The 21,787-nt window shown below is 35.8% G+C and overlaps 1 protein-coding gene across 2 annotated transcripts; it reads left to right on the forward strand.

Annotated features, from left to right (window-relative positions):
- Positions 1–2,751: 2,751 nt before the first annotated feature.
- On the forward strand, positions 2,752–20,073 carry MYL1 (myosin light chain 1). Of its 2 annotated transcripts, none has more exons than XM_044075939.1 (7): positions 2,752–3,028; positions 11,027–11,054; positions 15,268–15,411; positions 16,831–17,004; positions 17,540–17,617; positions 18,921–18,963; positions 19,755–20,073. In XM_044075939.1, the coding sequence occupies exons 1-6, from the start codon at positions 2,906–2,908 to the stop codon at positions 18,947–18,949; spliced, it is 576 nt and encodes a 191-aa protein (XP_043931874.1). In that variant the 5' UTR covers positions 2,752–2,905; the 3' UTR covers positions 18,950–18,963; positions 19,755–20,073. The 2 variants fall into 2 exon arrangements, with proteins under 2 accessions (XP_043931874.1, XP_043931875.1); XM_044075940.1 differs by lacking the exons at positions 2,752–3,028; positions 11,027–11,054 and adding exons at positions 10,169–10,270; positions 10,786–10,810.
- Positions 20,074–21,787: the final 1,714 nt, after the last annotated feature.

Below are 21,787 nucleotides of genomic sequence, written 5' to 3' on the forward strand. Positions count from 1 at the left end.
CACTAGTCACATTGTTATAATATAACCTACAAAGCATGTTATAAATTCAGAAAAAAAAGCACAGTTCTATTTTGTAAGAGCATTAAGATGCTTGAAGGTGTTGGTTGGTTAGCTGTGTAATAAATGCACACCTAGGTGAGAAAGGACACTCATGACTTACACTCACCTAACACCCTCTCCTGCCTTAATGTTTATAGAACCTACCTTAGGCTAGATTTTTATCAAGCTGTAAATAGCATTCCATTTCTTTTGTTTCTTTCACATGTACAAACTGTCCAATAGCTCCCCTACCTCTCTCAAATTCTTTATTCAAGAATCAGAAACATATACCTTTCTCAAATTCTTTGCAGAAGAGTAGGAGATAAAGTCAAAAATAACTGGGGGAAGGAACAAGGGCACAAAATCAGGAACATTTTTAATATTAAACTAATTAGCTTAAATAGTTAATAGAATAAGAGGGTTTGCATTAATGTGTAGTTTGTGTAAAATAAGAAGTATGAAACTCTAATACTGGCATTATTGACTGACTTTAATTCTCAGTGATTTAACAAAAAAAAAAAAACAAGAGACAGGGCACAAAATATAAGACAAATTTCACTGTCATTCTCCAAAAGCAGTGACAGATGAGAAGTGTACAGATAAACATGGTTGTTGGTTGTCTCTCTAGATTACATTCTGACCTGACATTTTCCCCTAATCTAGGTTTGTGACTGAAATAAAGCCAGTCAAGTGATCTGTTCAAAATGAAAAAAATAAATAAATAAATAACAAGAACTGTGATATGACAATCAGTGTCATGTTGTTGCAATAAATGGAGAAATACTGCAATAACGGTTATAGTTACTTGTTAGGGACCGATGTTCCGTCTTCATACAGCCGACCTTGCTACTAAACCAAAGACTGACATGCAGAACTACGTAAAACGGAATGTTGTCCAGTGGAAAAAAATGAACAGCTTGTTTTATAAAATGTGTTGTAAGTGTGTCTTTACTCATTGTCATAACCCAGAGATCTTATACTGACATTTGTCCGTTTGTGCAGTCATGACACCGGCAGCTTATGACAGACATTTTTTCTGTTTCAAATGATTTTTATTTTGTAAAGCTGTGCAAAGATTACTGAGGGAGACTAACAGGACATTTCCCAGTCAGCGATGCAGCTGCAAAACGTGTGCTGTCCATAATGTTCAAATGATAAATGCAGTAGACTTCTCAGTAGTAAAAGGTAAAAACATTCTACCTGAGTTCCGTGCAGTCATTTCATGTTTTAAATGCGAAGTTAGGAAGAGTTACAGCATATCTTGAATTCTAACTAGGATTTGGACTACCTATTGTCCGACTTATAAACACTTTAAGTGGCCTCTATGATCTGAAGAATTTTCGGAAGAAGTTAAGATTTCTGTTTTGTCCCACCCCGTACTTTAATCTAATACCATTTACACTAGTATACAAGCTGTGTCTACACTGACTTCTGTTACTGATTTCACTTAGGATTCTCCATTCAGAAACGCATCAGCTGTCATATTTAGTGCCCCAGCTGGTTTTCTATTTCGAGTTGCAAAGCATTAGTTAGAACAGTTGCTATTACATTGCATACCTTCACCACCCTTCACCCAGAAAGTCAATGATTTGATAATTTGTCCTTATTTGTAAGGGAAAGCGAATAAGGGGGCAACTGAATCCATGTGACAGCCTGGTATTTTCTAATTATGGAATTCTAGCAACTGGAATTTACAACGGCGTAAATAATGTGCCACCCCAGCTGAAAGGGCTGTACTTATTTAGTACAAAGTCTAGGGGAACTCTAGGCTATATTAGCGGGATGATTGCACCAAACGCACCGAAACAAGCACACACACAAAAAAAATAAATAAATGAAATTCTAAATTTAATCTTCATTGCATCTGTTCGGGGATTTACAGAATTCCGAACGGAAATGATGACACAAGGAAAGGGTTGATCAAGCTGGAAATATTCCCTTCTTCTTGGTGGCGGAGTTTAAGCACGCCGGCAAATAAACATATGTGGTAGTTTTATGTATTTAGTATAAAGTGGGTTTCAGGCAATGGCGCTTAGCGGTTAAAATCAGACGCAAAAAAAATCAGGAAACGTAATACTAGATGATAGCTCAACCTGATAAGTGGTTATTAGCTACGGATTTAGTTTTACAGTTTAACTTAATTTTTTGGTACTCTATTGTATTAAAAAAGCTGCCAGGCAAGATATAATTCAGGCAGTGAGGGAGCTACAGAACAGACAGTTTAGTGGAAGAGGATACAAGGTTTAATAACTTTCCATATACGTCTTACTTTATTTTTAACCTTCCTTTCCTGCTTGATCAACACTTTCCTTGCAAGCCAAGGAGAAGACAGTCGATGGGGAAGGGCGTTGGAAGGACTGCCTAACAGCTACATACCAAATGAAATTAAATCTCATGAAATGGCATACTTGTACTCAAACAAAAAAGATTCACAGCTTCAGCAGAAATGGAATTCTAACAAGAAAACATACAAGTCGGCTCTCCTGGGCCGCCAACAGGAGAATCAGCAGGTGTCATTGTAGTTTGTACATTTCAAATAAAGATCATATGAGGTACCAAATTCATTCTTGTTTCATGATGTCCTGACTCCCCTATATTCCATTTATAGACTGGTAAAAATGACATCCATCCTTTCCCAGAAAACTGTCCAATCGAGCTGCTTGTGACAAGATTGTATTAGGAGCTAAGTGAAATATATATATACACCCATGGGGAGTTAACATGTTGAGTCTCTCTCCAGTTTAGCCAGCTGCTACCACACAGTGATCTGTGCGGGCTGCTTCTCTTTCAGGAACTGCTTTGGCAATTCAGGGTTTTTTTGTTTTCTTTTCATTTGTTCATCTCAACTTAATTACTTATAACAAAAATGGCACCAAAGAAGGACGTTAAGAAACCAGAACCCAAGGCTGCTTCCCCAGCTCCAGCTGCAGCACCAGCTCCAGCACCTGAGAAGCCAAAAGCACCAGCCGTCGATCTGTCCAGTGTTAAGGTAACCTATGAGGCTATTGTTCGTGATTCTGTCTCAAAACGAGAGCTACTGTTGACCCAGAACAGGGCAACTTAAGCAAAGGACCGGGAAATATAGTCTTACATAGACAGGGAAACATGGGCTTATATTCAGTGTCCTTAAAGTAATCAGTTAGATCCACTGTTCGGACAAATTGTATGACTAACATTGCTGTGGTGTCTCCGTAATGTACTCTTATTGCATTATGGGCATATCTGGGCGACTGTACAACCGCCACGTATCTATTATTCCTGCTTCACTGCAGCCTTTAAGTACTTAAAAGTGTGCCTTAACGAAGCAGTACCTTTTTAAATGGTTTTGTTAATGCTGTTTGATCTACGTGCATTTTTTTCTGAGTGCTGCTTTTTGTCCACATTTTTATTTTCGTTCCGGTCCCCAGCCCCGCCACTGCAGCGGTTAGATGTTGTCAGCTCTCCAATTCCCAGTCCATTTTCACGCATGTTGCAGAGCTAACACTACCCTGGATGTTTTGGAGGGGTTGCACTGCAAGCTATCCGGGTCTTAAGGAAATTAGTACTGGCTTCAGGCTAATATGTCTTGACCTGAATTACGGAGGCTGTCAAATTGCTGCAGCATGCAACGCAATAAAGGGAGCCTACAGCATTCACTTGGAGGGATTTTAGCTTTTTTATATTTGTTCCAATAACTGGAAATAATAGATTTTCCCTGGTCTATTTTAATGTCTTTGCTTAGTATTTCAATAACTATTTTACAAATAATTTTGCATTAATTAAATAGTTAACGTGGAGGTGACAACTTCATTTATGGCGTGTAAATGTTTAGGTTTTTGCCTGTTAACAAATATCAAGAAAATAATTACTTTAATCTGAACTATTCAAGATTTAAGTTGTAATAGCACGTTTTGGGATGGTACACGTTGCTGATGAATGTACATTATTTTATATTTATGTTATAATTTCAAGCATTTGTTTAAATATTCATGTTTGTGATGAACTGCTTTACGCATGCGTGTTAAGTGGCCGCTAAGTAACAAGGCACAACTTGAGTTGAGTCCTTGAGGTCTTTTAGCATTTACCAATACCGCAACATTTACCTTTGCTCTATGCAAGTTATCTGTTTGTGAGGATTATTTATTTCAATGCCTTTAGCAACAAGATTTTTTTTTCAGATGCAAATGACGCCCAAGGGTTCCCACTCTTGTTTCGTGTTGTGTGCATCTAAACGGTGCAGAATGGTGCTTCGTTATGTAGCAAACCTTCATCTCCGCCTACTAGGAATAAATGAGGGAGGGGGTAAGCTTTTAAGTCATTCACTATCCCAAAAATGGGAAAACATAAGTCAATAAATAATGCTAAATACTGGGAGGAGAGCATAGAGGTTAAACTCCTGCAGTTATTTTCACTGTTATAAGCAACTGCTAATTAACATCTTGGCCTACGAGGATGCCAGTACTGAAATATATATATATTTTTTAACATTGAAAATGTTGTCCAAATCATTTACAGCAGGTCAAAGTTTTTGTTATCCACTAGCAATAAATTATGCCTGTTTTAACTCATTCCCATTTAAAATTAGATGATAAGCCGATTTGGTTTCTGAATGTTTCTGTTTACAATGCATACAGGAAGTTTACAGTTACTAAGCCAAGCCTAAATCATAGTGATGTTTTAAGTTAGAATACCCTGGAGGGACAGTGGACCGTCTTTTACTATATGTATAAAGGAATTAAAGGGGTGTTAGCATTAAGATGTAATTGATTTATGCTCCAGAATCAGGACTAAATGTTCAATGTTCACTTGTGAGTATACATTACCAGATAAAAACTATGCTATTTTATATACAACTGTCCAGAAAAAGCAGTTTCAGAGGCTCACTTGCAACAATTGTCAGTCTGTTCCTCCAAAATACATAGAAGGTCGTAGGTAAGGAAACCTTTCCTGTATTTAACATTATTCTAAAGTTTTTGAAGATATTTATTCATTTTGTTACTTCCTCTCTTTTATCTGTGTTAAATTGGCACATCCTAAGAGGTGTACATGCCTATTGTTAGCTTTGATTTACATGCAATATCCTGATTAAATGACCTTCTCTCATTAAAATACAACTCTGCCTTCAAAGTCTACAAAGTTTTTTATTTTGAAGTTGGGAGTTGGCATAATGGCTAACGTATTTACCTTACAAACACAAGGTACAGGGCTTAATTATCAAATAGAATAATTGCCTAGGATTGAACTGGCCCACATGGGCAGTTAGCCTAGTACAAATCTGTATGCATATATTAACTGGATCTCTTAAGTACATAAATAATACAGTTAAGCTGAAGAACACAAGTGTATTATGATAAACCCTTCCGTGCTGGGTTTCCAGGTAGTGGTCTGTATCATTTCTCAGCTGAGACCCTGTAAGCAAGACTAACCCTTCTTATACTTAGAAGGTGAGGTAGAAACTGCGTCATTACTCTATATATTGATAACAACCCTTGTTAAAATGTTGCAGTGTATCCACTATGAAATAGTGCCCTCTGTTGGAAGTATATTTGATTTTCCATTGTATTTCCAATTTGCAAGCCACTACTCCCATACCAAAATGTTCCAAGACTCATGCACAAGGATAGGTCTTTTTAATGCAGGAAATCAGAAAAGTAGAATACTTATACTTTACTGAGATTCTATACAGAGGTGAAGCATTACAATCCTCTATTTTCCATCAGTACTGCCCTTCAAATTAAACACTGCACCTGATCTCCTAAAGTAATTTTTTTACTGCTCCCAGTTGCTGCTGGACTGGGTGTTGGTGAAGATGTAGGGCCAAATGTTCAATTATTCTAAGTGTAGGAATTTAGTAGGCAACTACTAAACAAGACCAGTGTATCTCATGTAGAGTTTAAAAGACAACAGCACAAGTGTGCATTGTTTAGGAGTCAGGGAAATTATGTCAGTGATCAAGCCTGCTGCTTTAAGCAAGTAAAACTTAAAACCACACCTTTTATGAAAAAATGGGCTCTGATCCACAGATGATACTTCATCTGTAAAAATTCCTCCTTGACACAGCTATCCTGATTGTGCTGCAAATGTAAACATAAGTGAGACTAAGCATATTCATTTCACCCATTTGGAGGAAAAGAAAAACTATACAGTATCTCTGTCAAACTACTAAAGCAATAGAAATAAGAACATATACTTATCTCAATAACCCAACTATTTTATTGCAAATAATATCATAGCATAGCTATTAGAGACTTTTAGGCATTATCTCTAACATATGTGCATTTCAAAATTTAGGAAATTACCTTACAGGGCTGTTTCTTCAGTTTATATACTTAGGATGTGGATATGACAATTATTTCTGCATTATTAGAACTTTCCACAGTTCTTTGTGTGATGAAGATACCCTAATTTCAGTCCATGGCCAAAAGTGTTACTTAGCTGCAACTTAGCATTGTTTTATTGTTTTGTTTTTTGCTTGTTTGGTTTTGCAGGTACATCATACATAGCTGCTTGCCATTATGAAAATAACAAACATTAATCCAAGTCATATTCTTATTTAGGGAACTGATTTTATCCTGACACTTTCTCTCTGGTTATATAAATAATAAACTATGTGTTTTTAAAGCCAATATTTGAACTTTTATTTTAGCAAAAAGTTTATGGAATGTGATATCCATACTGGATTTCATATAAAATGAATATTTTAAGGAGATCTTTTAACCTCAAAAAAATTGGTAGTGTATAATAATTTGTTCCTATTCTATATACATCTCATTCATACAATGCATATTTTTATCCCAATAATTTTTGCAAAAGAAAATTGAACAACTGTGTGGTTTTTGTTCCTCAGAGTGCTTTAGCACCTATACATATCTATATTTTTTTCTGTATGACATTCCATCCTGTTTTCAGGGGAATTAATTATGTTATTATAGGAATCAATAGTCAGTGACCTCAAAGAGTCAGAACTCATCAAGAGACAAACTTTTTCAGATCTTCATGTAAAGTACTTTTAAGAGCAAGTAAAGCAAAGAGGCATTTGATAATAATGAATAATACAGTCTGGGAATTGCACATCTAGTTCAGTTTATCAGAGTAATTCTCTATTTGGTGCCTACTTTTTAAAAACGCAACACAAACTACTATCAATAGCACCTGTATAAGCAGTATGATAAACTGTAATATTAACTCCAGCACATATTTTGCATGCTTTTCTCTTAAAGGGGCGTTTTCCTGGTGGAGAACTTGACTTGGAACTCTAATGTTTGTTCTTCAGGATAACATTCTTAAAATATGTAGTCAGTACCTCATCTGTATCAGGAAGTAAAGATCATGAAATTAGGTCACAGACAGACCACTTCCAATTAAAAAAAAAAAAACAGAAGGGATGGATAACTTACATCCTTGATATTTCATACCTTTTACATGTGTTTATAGTACTTGGATCTGTGAATTACAAAGAGCTAAATTGTTAAAATAATGAGTCTGTGCCCTAAAACAACAAATATCTGATGCAAAATATAGAGTGTATATGCATGGTTTTATAGCTTAGTGTACTGTTAATTAATTTTATATGTATTTTTTTCTGTTGTATACTGCACCACTGAGGCTTGCTTTCTCCAGAGTGGACAATAATCTGTGTGGACACAAGAGTACAGAAAGGTAATGCACCAATTGGGAAAGGCAGTTTGAGAACATACAGACAAGTCTTAACTGAATTACTTAATTTGCTGTCTCAGAAAAGGAACTACGAGTTCACTGTTTGTCAGAATTGACTTTAAATGACTGATATCAGGAGTTAATGAGATGGAATTTATTGAAATGCAAACTAAAAAGAAAACAAGAGGAGGGATGGAAGGGAAAAACAAAGCAATATTTGAGAAATATTATTTAAGACTTAAAAGAAGCATTGACTGACGAAAGGAAGTATGTCAGAAAACAAAACTATAACCCATCTAATAATTTCAAGGGGTAATACCTGCAGATTTCTTGGGCATATTAAAAGAAGTCATGATACTATGTTTTAGGGAGAGTAATTGCACTGTATAGGAACAGTTGTGCCATTCATTTTCATACCTCCTTGGATGTCACAGACACGGATTCACTCTCTCATACACATACGTATAGGGTTGCCACCTTTTCAAATGCCCAGAGTGGGACATTTTTTATAGAATCGTCAGATTTTGCAGGGCAAAACATGCCCACTGCCAGTACAAAGGACAGAACTTCACTTTTTTTTGCCTGAATAAAAGCTTATTCTTGTAGCATTTTAGTTGCTTATTCTCTTTCTTATAACATTTAGGTGTTCGAGATACAAAGTAACTGTTTTAAACAACTATTAAAGAAAATATTTGAAAATGTGTGTCCTAAAAAATCTCAGGACGGTTGCCATTTTTTCATTCTTTTTTGCAGGACACAACTGCTCAAAAGGGACTGTCCCTCCTAAAGTGGGGCAGGTGGTAACCCTACATACGTATGCATCTTAATCACTCCACCCACATTTCATCTTATGAAACTGGTGATGGAGAATTCATCCGCTGTATACTTTAACAGTTCTGGGTACTTCTAGTAAGCCGTGGAAATCACATTACAATATTCACTGCTTTGCTGCACCGCTCTGGCTCACCCAATACCGCATGCATTGGCTTCCTCGTCAAAATGAATTTTCATGCCATTGCCGATTTAACTACTTCATTTTTGGTTATTCATAAGTAGAGCCAGGCGTCAACCAGCTGGGGCGGGGGTTGGGCGGTGCTTGCTACTGCACATCCGATGAGTACAGTTACATCGCCACTAAAATTACCATATGATGTAGTAACTTTATCCTTACTTATGGGCAAAAAATAAACTTTCACCATATGGCTAAATTGTATTAGCACTATAGCAAAACTACACAATAACAGCCAGTGGAATATTTTAAGCAACGCTGTTAAATGTGTTATCTCTGTATACATCTGGTAATTATTACAACACAATCACACATCAAACACATTCTGAGTGCGAGGAATTCGAGCATTCCGCGGCTCAAGTGCACCCATGAGAAAGGTTTCCTTCTTACTTTGAGTCACAAAAAGTGCATGAACTTCATTGTTCCACACACCTTCAGTGTTAAGATTTTTTTAGTGTCTATGGTAAATAATACAGAATCATATCAATTCATCAAAAGAATGTTTTCTAAGAATAAATTAACACATTTTAAACATCACTGAGCTTCCTAGCTGAAAATTTAGTAATCTATTAGTGCACACCTCTAAATTATCCAGATTTTTTTCCGCAGAATGTCCAGACTTTTGTCTCATATTTTTGGTCTATTCCTCATAAAATTTGTGGTTTTCTGGAAATCATTGAGGACTGAAGTAATGAAATGACATACATTTGAGTTTCAGGGTGCATATCCTCCAGAAAGGGCATGCTTACACAAATCCTGTTATTGTATTAACTTTCTAAGTTTACAAGAGCAGTATTTACAATTTGCCCCTGTTTTGGGGCCTCTGTCCTCCGTTATATTAGGCTTTGCCCAGATTTCTTGCACCAAAAGGTTGAGAGGTATGTGTTAGTGTTCCACAGTTTACCTAATTGTTCCAAATTATGATAAGCAGTGTTCCACATATTGGAGTGAAAGGCTGAAAGCTAGGAAAGGGAAATTTGTAATATAGAAAAGTGTAAAATTTCCCCTAGAGAAAATGCTACCATTCAGTTCAAAGAGATAATTGCTGTATGAATCAGAAACTGCTAATCAAATACATTAAGTAATAATCGTGTGTGTGTGTGTGTGTGTTTATCTATACTTATATATAGATGGATAGATAGATAATTCATACGTATATACGGATTGTTATACGCAATATAGAGCTAATTTCCGTCGCACAGATAACATGTAGGTTGCTGTAAAAATGTAGCACCTTATAAGTGTAACTAAAGAGTAGTGCCGTCTTAATATATAACTATTGCTGACAAGTCCAACAAGATATAGTCGAGATTCACTCCCCTTTTCAGATCCTGCTACACCTGCCTAAAAATAGTACCTTCAGAAAAGTGTCTTGCAGGGCGCGGCTCCTCCTTGGCCATTGCCCTAAGAAAGATATGGTAGTCTTCAGTGGGAGGTGACTGATTCAGGCGGACACTTGATCCCAGTTATGATGTCAAAGGCTTAGGATAAATAAGAAGGGAAGCGAAGGAGCAGAAGGACCACTCTCAGGAACTCAGGCACTTCAGCAGCTTCTGCACCCCACATCCAACCAGCCCATCAATCATGGTGCGTCTGCAGGCTAGCATGCTTTTATTCTACCGCCACCGAATATAGCTAAAAGGGATTTATCCTGCAGCAGGGAACGGCTAAAGACAATGCAAAACCAGATAACTTAACGCGTTTAGAAGGGAATTTTGGAACTATACAGCCTAATGGATATAATTTATCTAATGCACGCCTGAAACATTTAAAAGTTAATTAAGTAACTTTTTAATGAGAAAAAATCTGGGTCATACTGCGACTGACTGGAAATACTACTGCAAACGTGGTCTTCCTGTTTTAAAATAACATTAAACCGGGGAACATTGCATCATTAAACAAGTAGAATGTACCATATCTCAAACAATTTAGAATAATCGTACAACTTCAGTTTCGATTTATTACTTTAAATTTTATAATCTTAATTCGTGGGCGCCACCTTGAATTATATAGAAGTTAGGGCATAGAGAGTGTATTGGGAATGGGATGCTATTGGTGCATTTACTAAAGTACTCTGTATTTTCTTTCTTTTTTCTTTGCAGTCCTTCTCTGCAGACCAGCTCGCCGGTAAGTGCAACACAGTGTAAAATATAGCTGAAGAAGAGGCAATATCATGGGGATTCTAAACTTGCTGTCATGAAATTGCTTCTCTCTTCGATCCTGTCTCTTATTGGCTCTTCCAGGCTGTTGTACAGATATTTGTATTTAGGGAAGCGTTGGAAGAGCAATATTTATGTGTCCCAGCAGGTTTTGATGGTTGTGATTGCTTTTTTCCATTTTCAGATCGAGTTTTCTCAGGAACAGAGAGATGGTGAGTTGAACAACACAGTCATCGAATGTTATGTTGTTATTGTTTATAGGACAGGCACATGAATAAATGCATCTATTGTTTTAAGAGTGTAAGGTGCATAAGGCCATATCACCCACGCTCTCTTTTTCTCTGTCACACACATAACATGCATGCACACAAGTACAACAGACAGATAAAGAAACACACACACACACATAATAGTTTTCAATAATTCAGAGAACCTAGTTTATTTTTTTGATATCTAAATTATATTACACTTGAAATGTGCAGTAAGAGGAAAATACCCCAGAATGTTTTAGATCACTGCATGCATATCAGTATACTACAGTTTTCACTCCAGATGTGATGTATTATTAGTACTATTTACTCATTTCTGAGTCTGAGAATCACATGAGCAGTGGACCTCTTTGTATGCAGAAAACTTATGAAGTAAATATACATCTTTGTCAAAACTGGGGGGGGGGCATTATACAAAATCTCTAAGGGCCTTGTAATTTAAAAAAATATATATTAAATCTTTAGAAAGCTCTGCATGCATTTCAATGATAGTTGAATATTTTCTAATTTTGGTTGAGATGAAAATAAATAATAATTTGTTATTATCAAACTTCTCTAAATCCTTCAGAATATAACTGCAGATGCAACTTATTTTGATACCTTTGTGAACTCCCCTATAAATTTAAAACCAAGTGTTGTAAGCCTGATGTTTAGTACATGAAAGGCAATAAAAGAAGCAGCTTTCAAAAGATGGCTGAAAATAGCATTTGCTTCTTTTTTATTATGACCCCCTCCCCATTTCCCATGAAAGGAAATCCAGCTGGGTTGGTGGCAACTGATAGTTTTTTTTTTTTTTTTTGCAGCTGTACCTTAGACCCTCCCATAAGCTGCATTCTGGGCTAAGGATAGGACACTGGCATCGTATGTCACAGCTATATAAGGAGAAGAGGATGTGCCTTCCAGATCTAGTTACACAGGAAACCCAGTTCCATATTTAGCAGTGCACTTTCTGCTGTTGCATTTATGTCAGATAGGTGTCATTTTTTATGAATCTTATATCACTGACATCTATATTTTTAACTTTGGGAAGCAATGGTAGATGTAACACTACTGATTATTACATTCTTTTTTATGCTTTTTTTATCAAAGCAGCCCGACATATCTGCTGATACAAAGGGTCAGTTCTTTTAAAATTGGCTGTAATCTATATTCATGAATTATTTTCTTCATATTACAAAAACCTACATCCTCCCCTTCTGTTGACAGATATTTTTCATCTTATTTATTTTTAATTTTTATTTTACTTCACAATTGGATTAACATTACAATTTTAACTATGGAGTGAAGCAGGGAAAATGAAACCAAATCTGACAAAAAGTAAAGAAAAAACGATGTACCATTAATATTTTGGAAATATAGTTGAAATATGCGTTTTGCGTTGTACTTTTACTTAATTCAATAAAGTGCTGATAAGCATTTTCATGTGGTGCTATGATGCTTTCCATCTGAAATACAAAGACGTACTCTGCTAATCTATCATTGAAAATTTATTCAGAATTGACCCTACCAGAAAAAAATACAACCAAAGTTATTTTTTTTATTTATATTTGTAAAGTAATGTAGACACAATTCAAAATAAAAACATTTACTGAAAAGCAGGTAAGCTTAGTGATAAAAATAGCAAAGTACATCAATTGATAACATATTAAAATAAGATGCTAAACTCCCTGGGACGCAGTGCATCGTAACAGTCATTCAACCATTTCTGTCAAATGTTTAATATGCACAGGGTGGCTTAGAGATAATGTTCAATTTCTCCTCTAAGTACAGCCATAGACACTAGCTTGTTACAACTTATACAGTTATGATCTGAGATATGACTGTCAGCTCTTACATATTAGTCTTGTGGGGGTGTGATCATATAATAATCACTGTTTTCTTTTACCATTAGAGTCTGCACAAGTTTTCCCAAATATTGTCTTTAACTCAGCTACAATCTCATCTTTATAACAAAGTGAAATTTACGTTAAGGAAGTCCACTTATGCTGTCTGGCACCTTTTTACATTTGGTGATGATCTATAAGTATTATCTGTGGTTTGGTTAGGTCATTCATTTTTTTCTAACTGAAACCAAATTGCAGCTATAGGCTACCAGCTTAACAGATATGGCTGATACTCCCTCTACATCGTAGGGTCCTAAATAAGCAAGCTATTTTGCATCTCCATTTATCCTGGACATGCCTATAAATAGGCTTTGCACTTAATATGAGTTAAGCTCCACATGGGAAAATGTCCGCCATATTGTTGGAATCAGTAACTTGTGAAACCATGTGCATAACAAACTGTAAAATTAACAGAAAGTATTCCATGTCTGTGTCCCAGAAGTTTGAAGAGAAAGGAGGGTCACAGAAGAAGTGTACTAAATGGTAGTGCTGCATGTTGGTAAGCTATCCTGAGAATCCACCGCTGTTCTTTTTCTTGCGTTTGCCACTGGGAGAATAATGCTACATTTCTATTACTCTCATAGCTATCTCTGTGTAGGGTTGCCACCTTTTCAACAGCCCAAAGTGGGACATTTTTGTAGAAATGTGAGATTTTGCAGGACAAAATAAACCCACAGCCAGTGCAAAGAACAGAACTTCACTTTTTTGTCAAAATAAAAGTGTATTTTGCAGCATTTGAGTTACTTATGGTATTCATATAATATTTATGTGTTCCAGATACAAAATAACTATATTATGCAACTATTAAAGAAAACTTAAGAAATATATTTTGTCTTAAAATCTCAGGACATTTGGCATTTTTTACGTTTTCTTGCAGGACGCAACTGCCCAAAGTGGGACTGTCCCTCCCAAAGAGGGACAGGTGGTAACTCTATCTCTGTGTAGTATTCTTAAGTACCAACAGGATAAAGCCACAGAGGATTATCTGTTTTTTAGGGACACGTGTGCTTTTGTTACTACTGCAAATAAGTTGATTAGGATTTTCAGTGTCCACCTGATACAGAGAGTGGCATAGGGGTAGAAGGAGCAATATGTATTTTCTTCGGGACCAATTGGCTAGCAGTAGCACAACAATTAATTAATATTTTAGTGCAATGTAGTGCTCTAACCCAAACTAGCTAGCTTTAACCCAAGCTAGCTAATCACACTGAAGCCATCTGGATGTGTAAAAGATTTAGCTAATCTTCATGGTGTACATTCAATGAAAGTAATAACAGATGGTGGCACAGTGGTGCAAGGAGTAGCACTGTTACCTCAGAGCAGGAGATTCACTAGTTTGGTTCTCATATAGGTACATTCTGTGTAGAGTTTGCAAGTCCTCCCTGTGTTAATGTAAGTTTTATTCATGGCTTTGGTTTCCTTCTACATGTCAAAGAAAAAGTGTGCTGTAGGTGGACTGATAGCCCTTAAGATGTCGATAAGTGCATGCATATGCAATACAAAAGAAAGGTCTGGCAAACTACTCCCATTCACTACTTGTATGGTGAACTCCATGGATGGCAATGGCTCTCCATAGAGTCACTACAGGGAGTCACATGCAGATCAACAGCATTGGATGGCATTTTCGGCTTGACATTAATTAGACAGCTTGTTTATGAGTTAGGTGTTTGGAACATATCATATATGGTTAACTGAAATTGTAAAAGGAAAAGTGAGTCTTAACATTTGACAATACTTTGCTTATAGTTATCTAAGTAACATGCATTAATAATACCATAGGTTTATAAGTTTATGCATGTTATCTGTTATTTAAAACAGTTCTATCATAAGCAGTTTTGTTAGTTAAGATTTCTGCTATGTGAGATTTTTATATAATTCCTTGTTGAGCCCTTTTCTAAAAAAATAACTGATTTTAATTATAATGCTTACTGAATATTACTTAAGAATTAAATTACACAGGGGAAGCAACTAGAAACACTACAACACCCCTGTTATTATAACAGTAAGCATATGATACTATCTATATTAGGCAAAGACAGCAAAGCTTTTAGTAGTTATATGGTAGCTTATTATAAGGAATTTTAATATAAAACTACCTATTTTAGGTTTTGCAGCTATTCCCTAGAAAGTAGTACCACGCAGTCAACAAATGAAGTGAATACAGAAATGTGTAACAACTCTTAACACAGTTATTTCAAAATCTTCACAGGCAAAGCATGCTAAAAAAATCTCCTCTGTTTAAAATCCTCTCTTTCTCCCTCTCTCTCTGACAGACTTCAAAGAGGCTTTCCTCCTGTTTGACAGGGTTGGTGACAGCAAGATCTCCTATGACCAGGTTGCAGATGTTATGCGTGCATTGGGCCAGAACCCAACCAATGCTGAAGTGAACAAAGTTCTTGGAAACCCCAGCAATGAAGGTGAGTAATTCTGTGTGTATGTGTAGACAGTCAGGCACAAACACACAGACATGGACATACATATCCATACAGACTATATATGCATGCAGTTACCTAGTTACTTCTGTTTAAGATCAATTGCCTTCTGTAAATTCTGCTACAGTGCCTCATCATGAGACAAAAACAGTTGTTGGATAACTATGTCAGCAACTACATGCTTACAGCAATGCCCCCTGTTTAGTAAAGTATCATGTAATTTGTTTTTCTACATGTCAATTGAGGTAAATACAAACTATTGCAAGCATTTTTAAAAGATAGAATTGTAATATTTTCTCATTTCATGTTTTTCTTCTCCAAAAAAGCCCACATTTATTATTTATTTATTTCTGATAAAAATAAGATTACTTCTTATTCTTTCAAAAGAAAATAAGATTCCTTGCTTTCTTACAGTATTTAGATAGCATATTTTAGGGCTGATAATACAAAACATGGTTAAATGTGCCAATTAAAAGCAACTACTTAAATGAGAACATGGGCAGTACCTGCTTCTGAGAATTATTTCCAGAGCATTACTTGATAGCAAAGGTGGTGTTTCCTACTTTTTTGAAACATTGCACTTCTATAGTATGGCCCAAGGTCTAAAGCCAACATAGGTAGTATGTCTGTGGTGGGCAAAGTAACTAGGACAGGAAAATGCATGTTGCTATAATGAATTCTGTAGCTCAGACAGAAACTAAGGAAGGTGTACACTGCATTACTTATATCTGAGGCAATAAAAGCAAGCAAAATTAGTAGCAAAGAATGTCACATTCCTGAATGAGCACACTGCTACCTTTGCCTGCAACGTCTTTAGAATGTGCTGATTATAATATTTCCCCATTACCAGTTACCCAGATAGAAGGAGATATTGAAATGTAAATATTTTCCATAATTTTTCATATCAATAGATATTTGATAAATTTAAACAGGATATATGAATGAGTATCAAATTCTTACATTTTAGGAGTTCATTTCTCCATTATTTTTAAAACTGATAAAGCACAAGGTTGCAAAATGAAGTAATGGTTATCATTTAATCTCAGAGCTTCTTTACAATCATCTATATACACTAACATTATGTTATACGAGTACATTTCTATTTAAAATCTTTCTGTTTTGCTAGTCAGTTGTGTTCATGCTAACTGTAGCTTTAATAAGACCAATATCTGGGGTTTGCTTCTGGAAATTGCAAAGTTTAAACTTTTCAGACAAACTCCCAGAGACATCTCAAGCTGCAAAGTCAGCGTCCTTCCCTCATAGGAGTACATATTTTTTCTCAGAACCTTTGAAGATGGGTTTGAGAATTCTAGCATATTTCTGCACAAAGCTTTTCTGAAATCCATGTTATTATGTAACCAAAACTGCTAGAGAACCAGGTTATCAAGTCTGTATTTTTTTCAGAAATGAAGAACAAGAGGATTGACTTCGAACAGTTCTTGCCCATGCTTCAGACTATTGATAACAGCAAAGACAAGGGTGGTTTTGAAGACTTTGTTGAGGGTCTGCGTGTCTTTGACAAAGAGGGCAACGGCACAGTCATGGGTGCTGAATTGCGCCACGTACTGGCTACTTTGGGTAAGTACTGCTTAGCTGTTTGCTATTACTTTTTTGTTTTTTATAATGAAGGCACATTATTTTAGAAGGAATAAAAATGAGTTATACATAGGATTGTCTACATTCATATATTCAATACGTTCTTGTGAAATGATTAATGAACTCCAACAATTACATATAAATAAATTTTTAAGCTGCAAAGAATTAAAAGAAAATTGAGTCACTTAACTGGTTAACCTGAAATAGAATAATTTATAAAGAATTTTATTAGTATTTGTGATAACATTTTTGTTTGAAGCCTTTCAGTTAGCACATAATAAATAATATGGTAAAAGCAATTACTTAACTATATTGCATTGTAATGTTACCCGTTCCATAAATACTGACACTGAGTAAATCTGTATGTAACAGTGTTGTATTTTCCTTTTGGTCCATGTTTACATGAAACCATTTGTTACAGCTCCGTGTTGTATTTTAAAGTTAATTTTGCTGATGTTTTTTCCGGCCTGATGTCTGGATCCCTAATAAACCAATGTCATTTTTTCTTCTTGATTAGGTGAGAGGATGTCAGAGGAACAAGTGGACGCCCTGCTGGCAGGCCAGGAAGATGCCAACGGTTGCATCAACTATGAAGGTATGTATGTAGTAATCAAAAGTATAATTTGTGGAAAACGGACCTAATTCAGTATTTACTTCTTCTTAAGGCTTGTATTTAAGAATACAAGTCAGCATTTTGGCACCATAATTACTATCCACACAATTCTTATACTTAGTGTATTCATTATGATTATTTTTCTGGATTCTCTGGTAGCTATTCTGATAAACAGTCAGTGCATTTTAGAATTAAAGGTAATCGATATGTTTCATTGTTAACTGTGTGAAGCTGAAGATATGAATTTCTGCTCTCAGATTCATAATTTTGAAACAGGATAGCATTTTAAGATTATCCAATTTAAAGTCTATCTCATTTATTCAAAGTAATTATAAATAGCCACAAAAGTTTCATGGCTTTACTCGATGGGTGTGTCTATGTGCATGCATATGTGTGAGTATGTATTACTGTCTTCATTCTTTATGTTTCTTTTGGTCAGTGAGCAACTGCTTTATGACTAATGTTGTATTATGCAGAACTGTTAGGATGTGTACTAATGATGATCACTTTCAATGCTTCAAGTTCTGCTCCCACCTAGTATTCAGATGTCATAATTTGAGTTTCTAAGGCTTATAAGGTGAAGGAGTTGCATGCCTGGCTTTTGTACTTTATCAAGTATTGTCTAAGAGGCTTTACACTGCAATACATGGATGTTGATGTTAGCGTACATGGTTTGGATATTGGGGCAGATCTTAAATGTGCTTTTGGTGACATAGCTCAAAACAGTTTATCACTTATTCCACAGATGCAATAGTGATAATAAAAAATTGAGTGCTGAGTAATATAATTGCACATTACTAAACATGATTCCTAATCAAATCAGATATTTGCAGAGCTATCATTTTACTACTGACCTCTCTGCCAAATTGTTTACTTTCTTCAACAAATGTACAATAAGAGAATTATCACATTTATGTACCACTAGTTGAAAACAAATATGCTGAAAGCAAAATAAATGCATATTAGCATTAAATTGGGCATTTAGTCAGATGCACTGAATTTATGTGTCAGTGTGTGTGTGTGTGTGTGTGTGTGTGTGTGTGTGTGTGTGTACACAACTGGGTATGTTTTTATACTATTAAAAAGTAATTTAACTTAATAATTTACGACAACATCAAGGATAGTGGTTAACGTAATGAATACCAAGCAAGCTATCTTTATGTATCAGAACTGATAATACTTAGTTTTAGTGAAAACATGTGCAATATGTATCTTGCTAGTTTTACAGCTATGTGTTTACTTTATACCCTTGAGCTCTCTTTGTAATGCTGTTTTTTTTCTTTAGCATTTGTCAAACACATCATGTCTGCCTAAACAGCGTTCTCAAGGTAAGACAGCTTTACTTGCATATTATATTGTCATATATTTTCATTTATATTGCATATGTTTCCTTGTAGACCATGAAGAGCTAAATTACATCTAAAATGATTTGATATTCATTACCATAATATTGTTAACTTGGCTTATGACTTACCACATAAACTATAAACACTTTTTCTATTTTTTTGAAGCACCAAAATTATATCCTACATTATTATATGCCACATTTTGTCAGATATGTTTAAGTATAAAGAAATGTGAAGAATCATGCTGAATGTTTTATATCACCTCTTAAAATACATTTTCTTCACATTAACTTCTATGGTAAATGAATACAGACTACGGTTAATTAGCTTACAATCATTTATCAATTTCATTTAGTGTATGTGAACCTTGGCTCTAGATGATTGTCACTGTTGAAGTGAAACCCGACCCCATGTGCAATAAATGGGGAAAAGGGGTTATGGATGGATGAATGGATTTAGTCCATAAATCTCATCCTTACTGTATTTAATTACTGAATGGTTGCCATTTTGTTCAGCAGCTTTATTATAATAGACTTGAAATAGGCCACTCTGGTCTTGTGTGTTTCTGTAGTCAGCAAACAAGTCCATTCATCATTTAAAATGTATTGCAGGTGCACTTTGATTTCTATTGAGAATATGGATGATTCTGATTAAAATACTGGCATACAAGTGAACAAAAAAGGCTTTGGTTTAACTAATTTTGCAGTCTTGTCATCATTTTCAAGACATTATTCCACTAATTACAATTTTTTTCTCTTTCTTTTGTTTAACAGCATTGGTAAAAATGGTACGAAGTGTATGAAGACCAAGCAGTGCCAAGAATGTTCCATCACCAAATACTGTGCCCTTTCAACCAATGTGAAACAAACAGGACTATACAAAATGTTTGTCTTGCTCTTTGTTTTCTGCCCCTGGAAATATAATCCACGAATGTGAAAACAAAAGCTCCCTGATGTTTGCAAAGCAAACTGAAATGATAAAATTGCTATACCTTCTGAGAACTTTTTTCATATTCTTTGCCTTAGGGCAAGTGTATGTTTTGGAATACACCAAATAAATGCTGACAGAGGGCAGCCATTGGTTGCAGTACTACCTTCTGTGCTCCTGACTCATTAATGCGTCGTTTAGTCTTAATTTATTATATCTGTACATTGTATATCAAGCAATAAAGTTTTATCAGAAAATACAGCATTATGGAATCATTTGTAGCAACAACAAGTGAGTATTTTTACAGTGAGTTAACTTAGTGATGAATTCAGATTTTGTTTTCTGCATATTATCTTCAAATCCTGCTGTTGTATTACCTTTTGAGGCTTGTGGTATAATTACAAATGAACATACATTTTCAGTCAGGGCCGGCCCTGGGGCATAGCCATAGGCAGCTGCCTAGGGGCGCTCGCCTTCTGGGGGTTTTTTTTATTATTTTAAGGTAGGTAGAATAGGATGGGGGGGCCAGATGTGGTGGTGGGGGGGTGCCGTGGAGCTTCTTTTGAGGGGCACCATGTTCTCTAAGGGCCTGTTTTCAGTTGAAAGAAGCAGACTTTTTGGCAAATCACTTTTACACTGGGTATTTCACTGAACACATACACATCAATTCCCTAAAGACTGATAACCACACACATTAACTAAAAAAAACGTCACTCATCAAAACCCATTCATATCAACAAACTACACATAAAAAAGAAACGAGAAAGAGGAAGCTAACTAAGGCAGCAGCAACAGACAACTTTGCAGAGGAGCAAGACTCCACATATACCCCGCCATTGGCTTCTTTTATGTACTAACTCTGAAATCCCACAAACAAAACAAAGAGAAAGGAAATGAGTCGGTGCTCTGTAATACCAACTGTTCTCTGTACTCTTTGTTTTAATGCTGTTTTATACACATATCCACTTGACTACTTACAATACGCAAGCTTCAGCAATGGAAACAGTTAATCACCAGCAGGGACTTTGGATGATTGGGACTTGATCACTGCATACAGTTAAGTACCATGTTCAGGTCTAATATAAGTGCTTGCATGCTAGTCACTGCCACTTAATTAAAGAAGCAAGTGCTCTTACTCCCATTAGCGTGATTTCCCATAATTACTTAGCCCTCCGAACAACTGACCTAAGAAAACTGTATAATCCTACCAGAGACTAACTCTAACCAGAGTCCTCACTTCCTTACCCTAAAATTCCACTCCCCCAACCCTTAAATCCATGGTTGCTCCCTAACCCTAAAACTTGCTTCCTACTACCTAACCCTAAAACTCTTCTCCTGCTCCCTAAACCTAAATCCCCTTCCCAATTGTTGCTGTAATCTACACTCTCATCCCCTTCCACCCCCCCCTTACAGTTCCCACACTTACCTTGCTCAAACTCAAAATCTGTGTTTGGGTACAGTGCAGCAGCTGCTTTCCCAAACTCATATTCGAGTTTGAGAATGAGCAGCAGCCCACATGAGCCCCAAGATGCTTGAGTCTCTGGCTTCAAGACAGTGGTTTTCAAGTGCTTAGGACTCAAATGCTTGTAGTAGAACCATCCTTTTCAATTTAGGACAATGAAAGTTATAGAAATAACTAAGATTAGAACAAGTTAAGTCACATACTGTTTTTGCAACATCTCAGGAGAGAATAACGTAAGGAGTTTGCAAATAACACGATCTTGTCTCAATGTCGTTAAAACTACAGTATAGCTCAGGTTTTTAATTTACCACTTGAGTGCCTAAATATGGGTATAAAATTCAACATCAGGTATCCTAGTCACTGAATAGCATAGCATATGAACACAGGACAAACAGAAAGTGGGAACTAAAAAAAAAT

The sequence above is a fragment of the Protopterus annectens genome, chromosome 6.part1, assembly GCF_019279795.1.
Source record: "Protopterus annectens isolate FY-2018-M chromosome 6.part1, PAN1.0, whole genome shotgun sequence".
Taxonomy (NCBI): Eukaryota; Metazoa; Chordata; order Ceratodontiformes; family Protopteridae; genus Protopterus; species Protopterus annectens.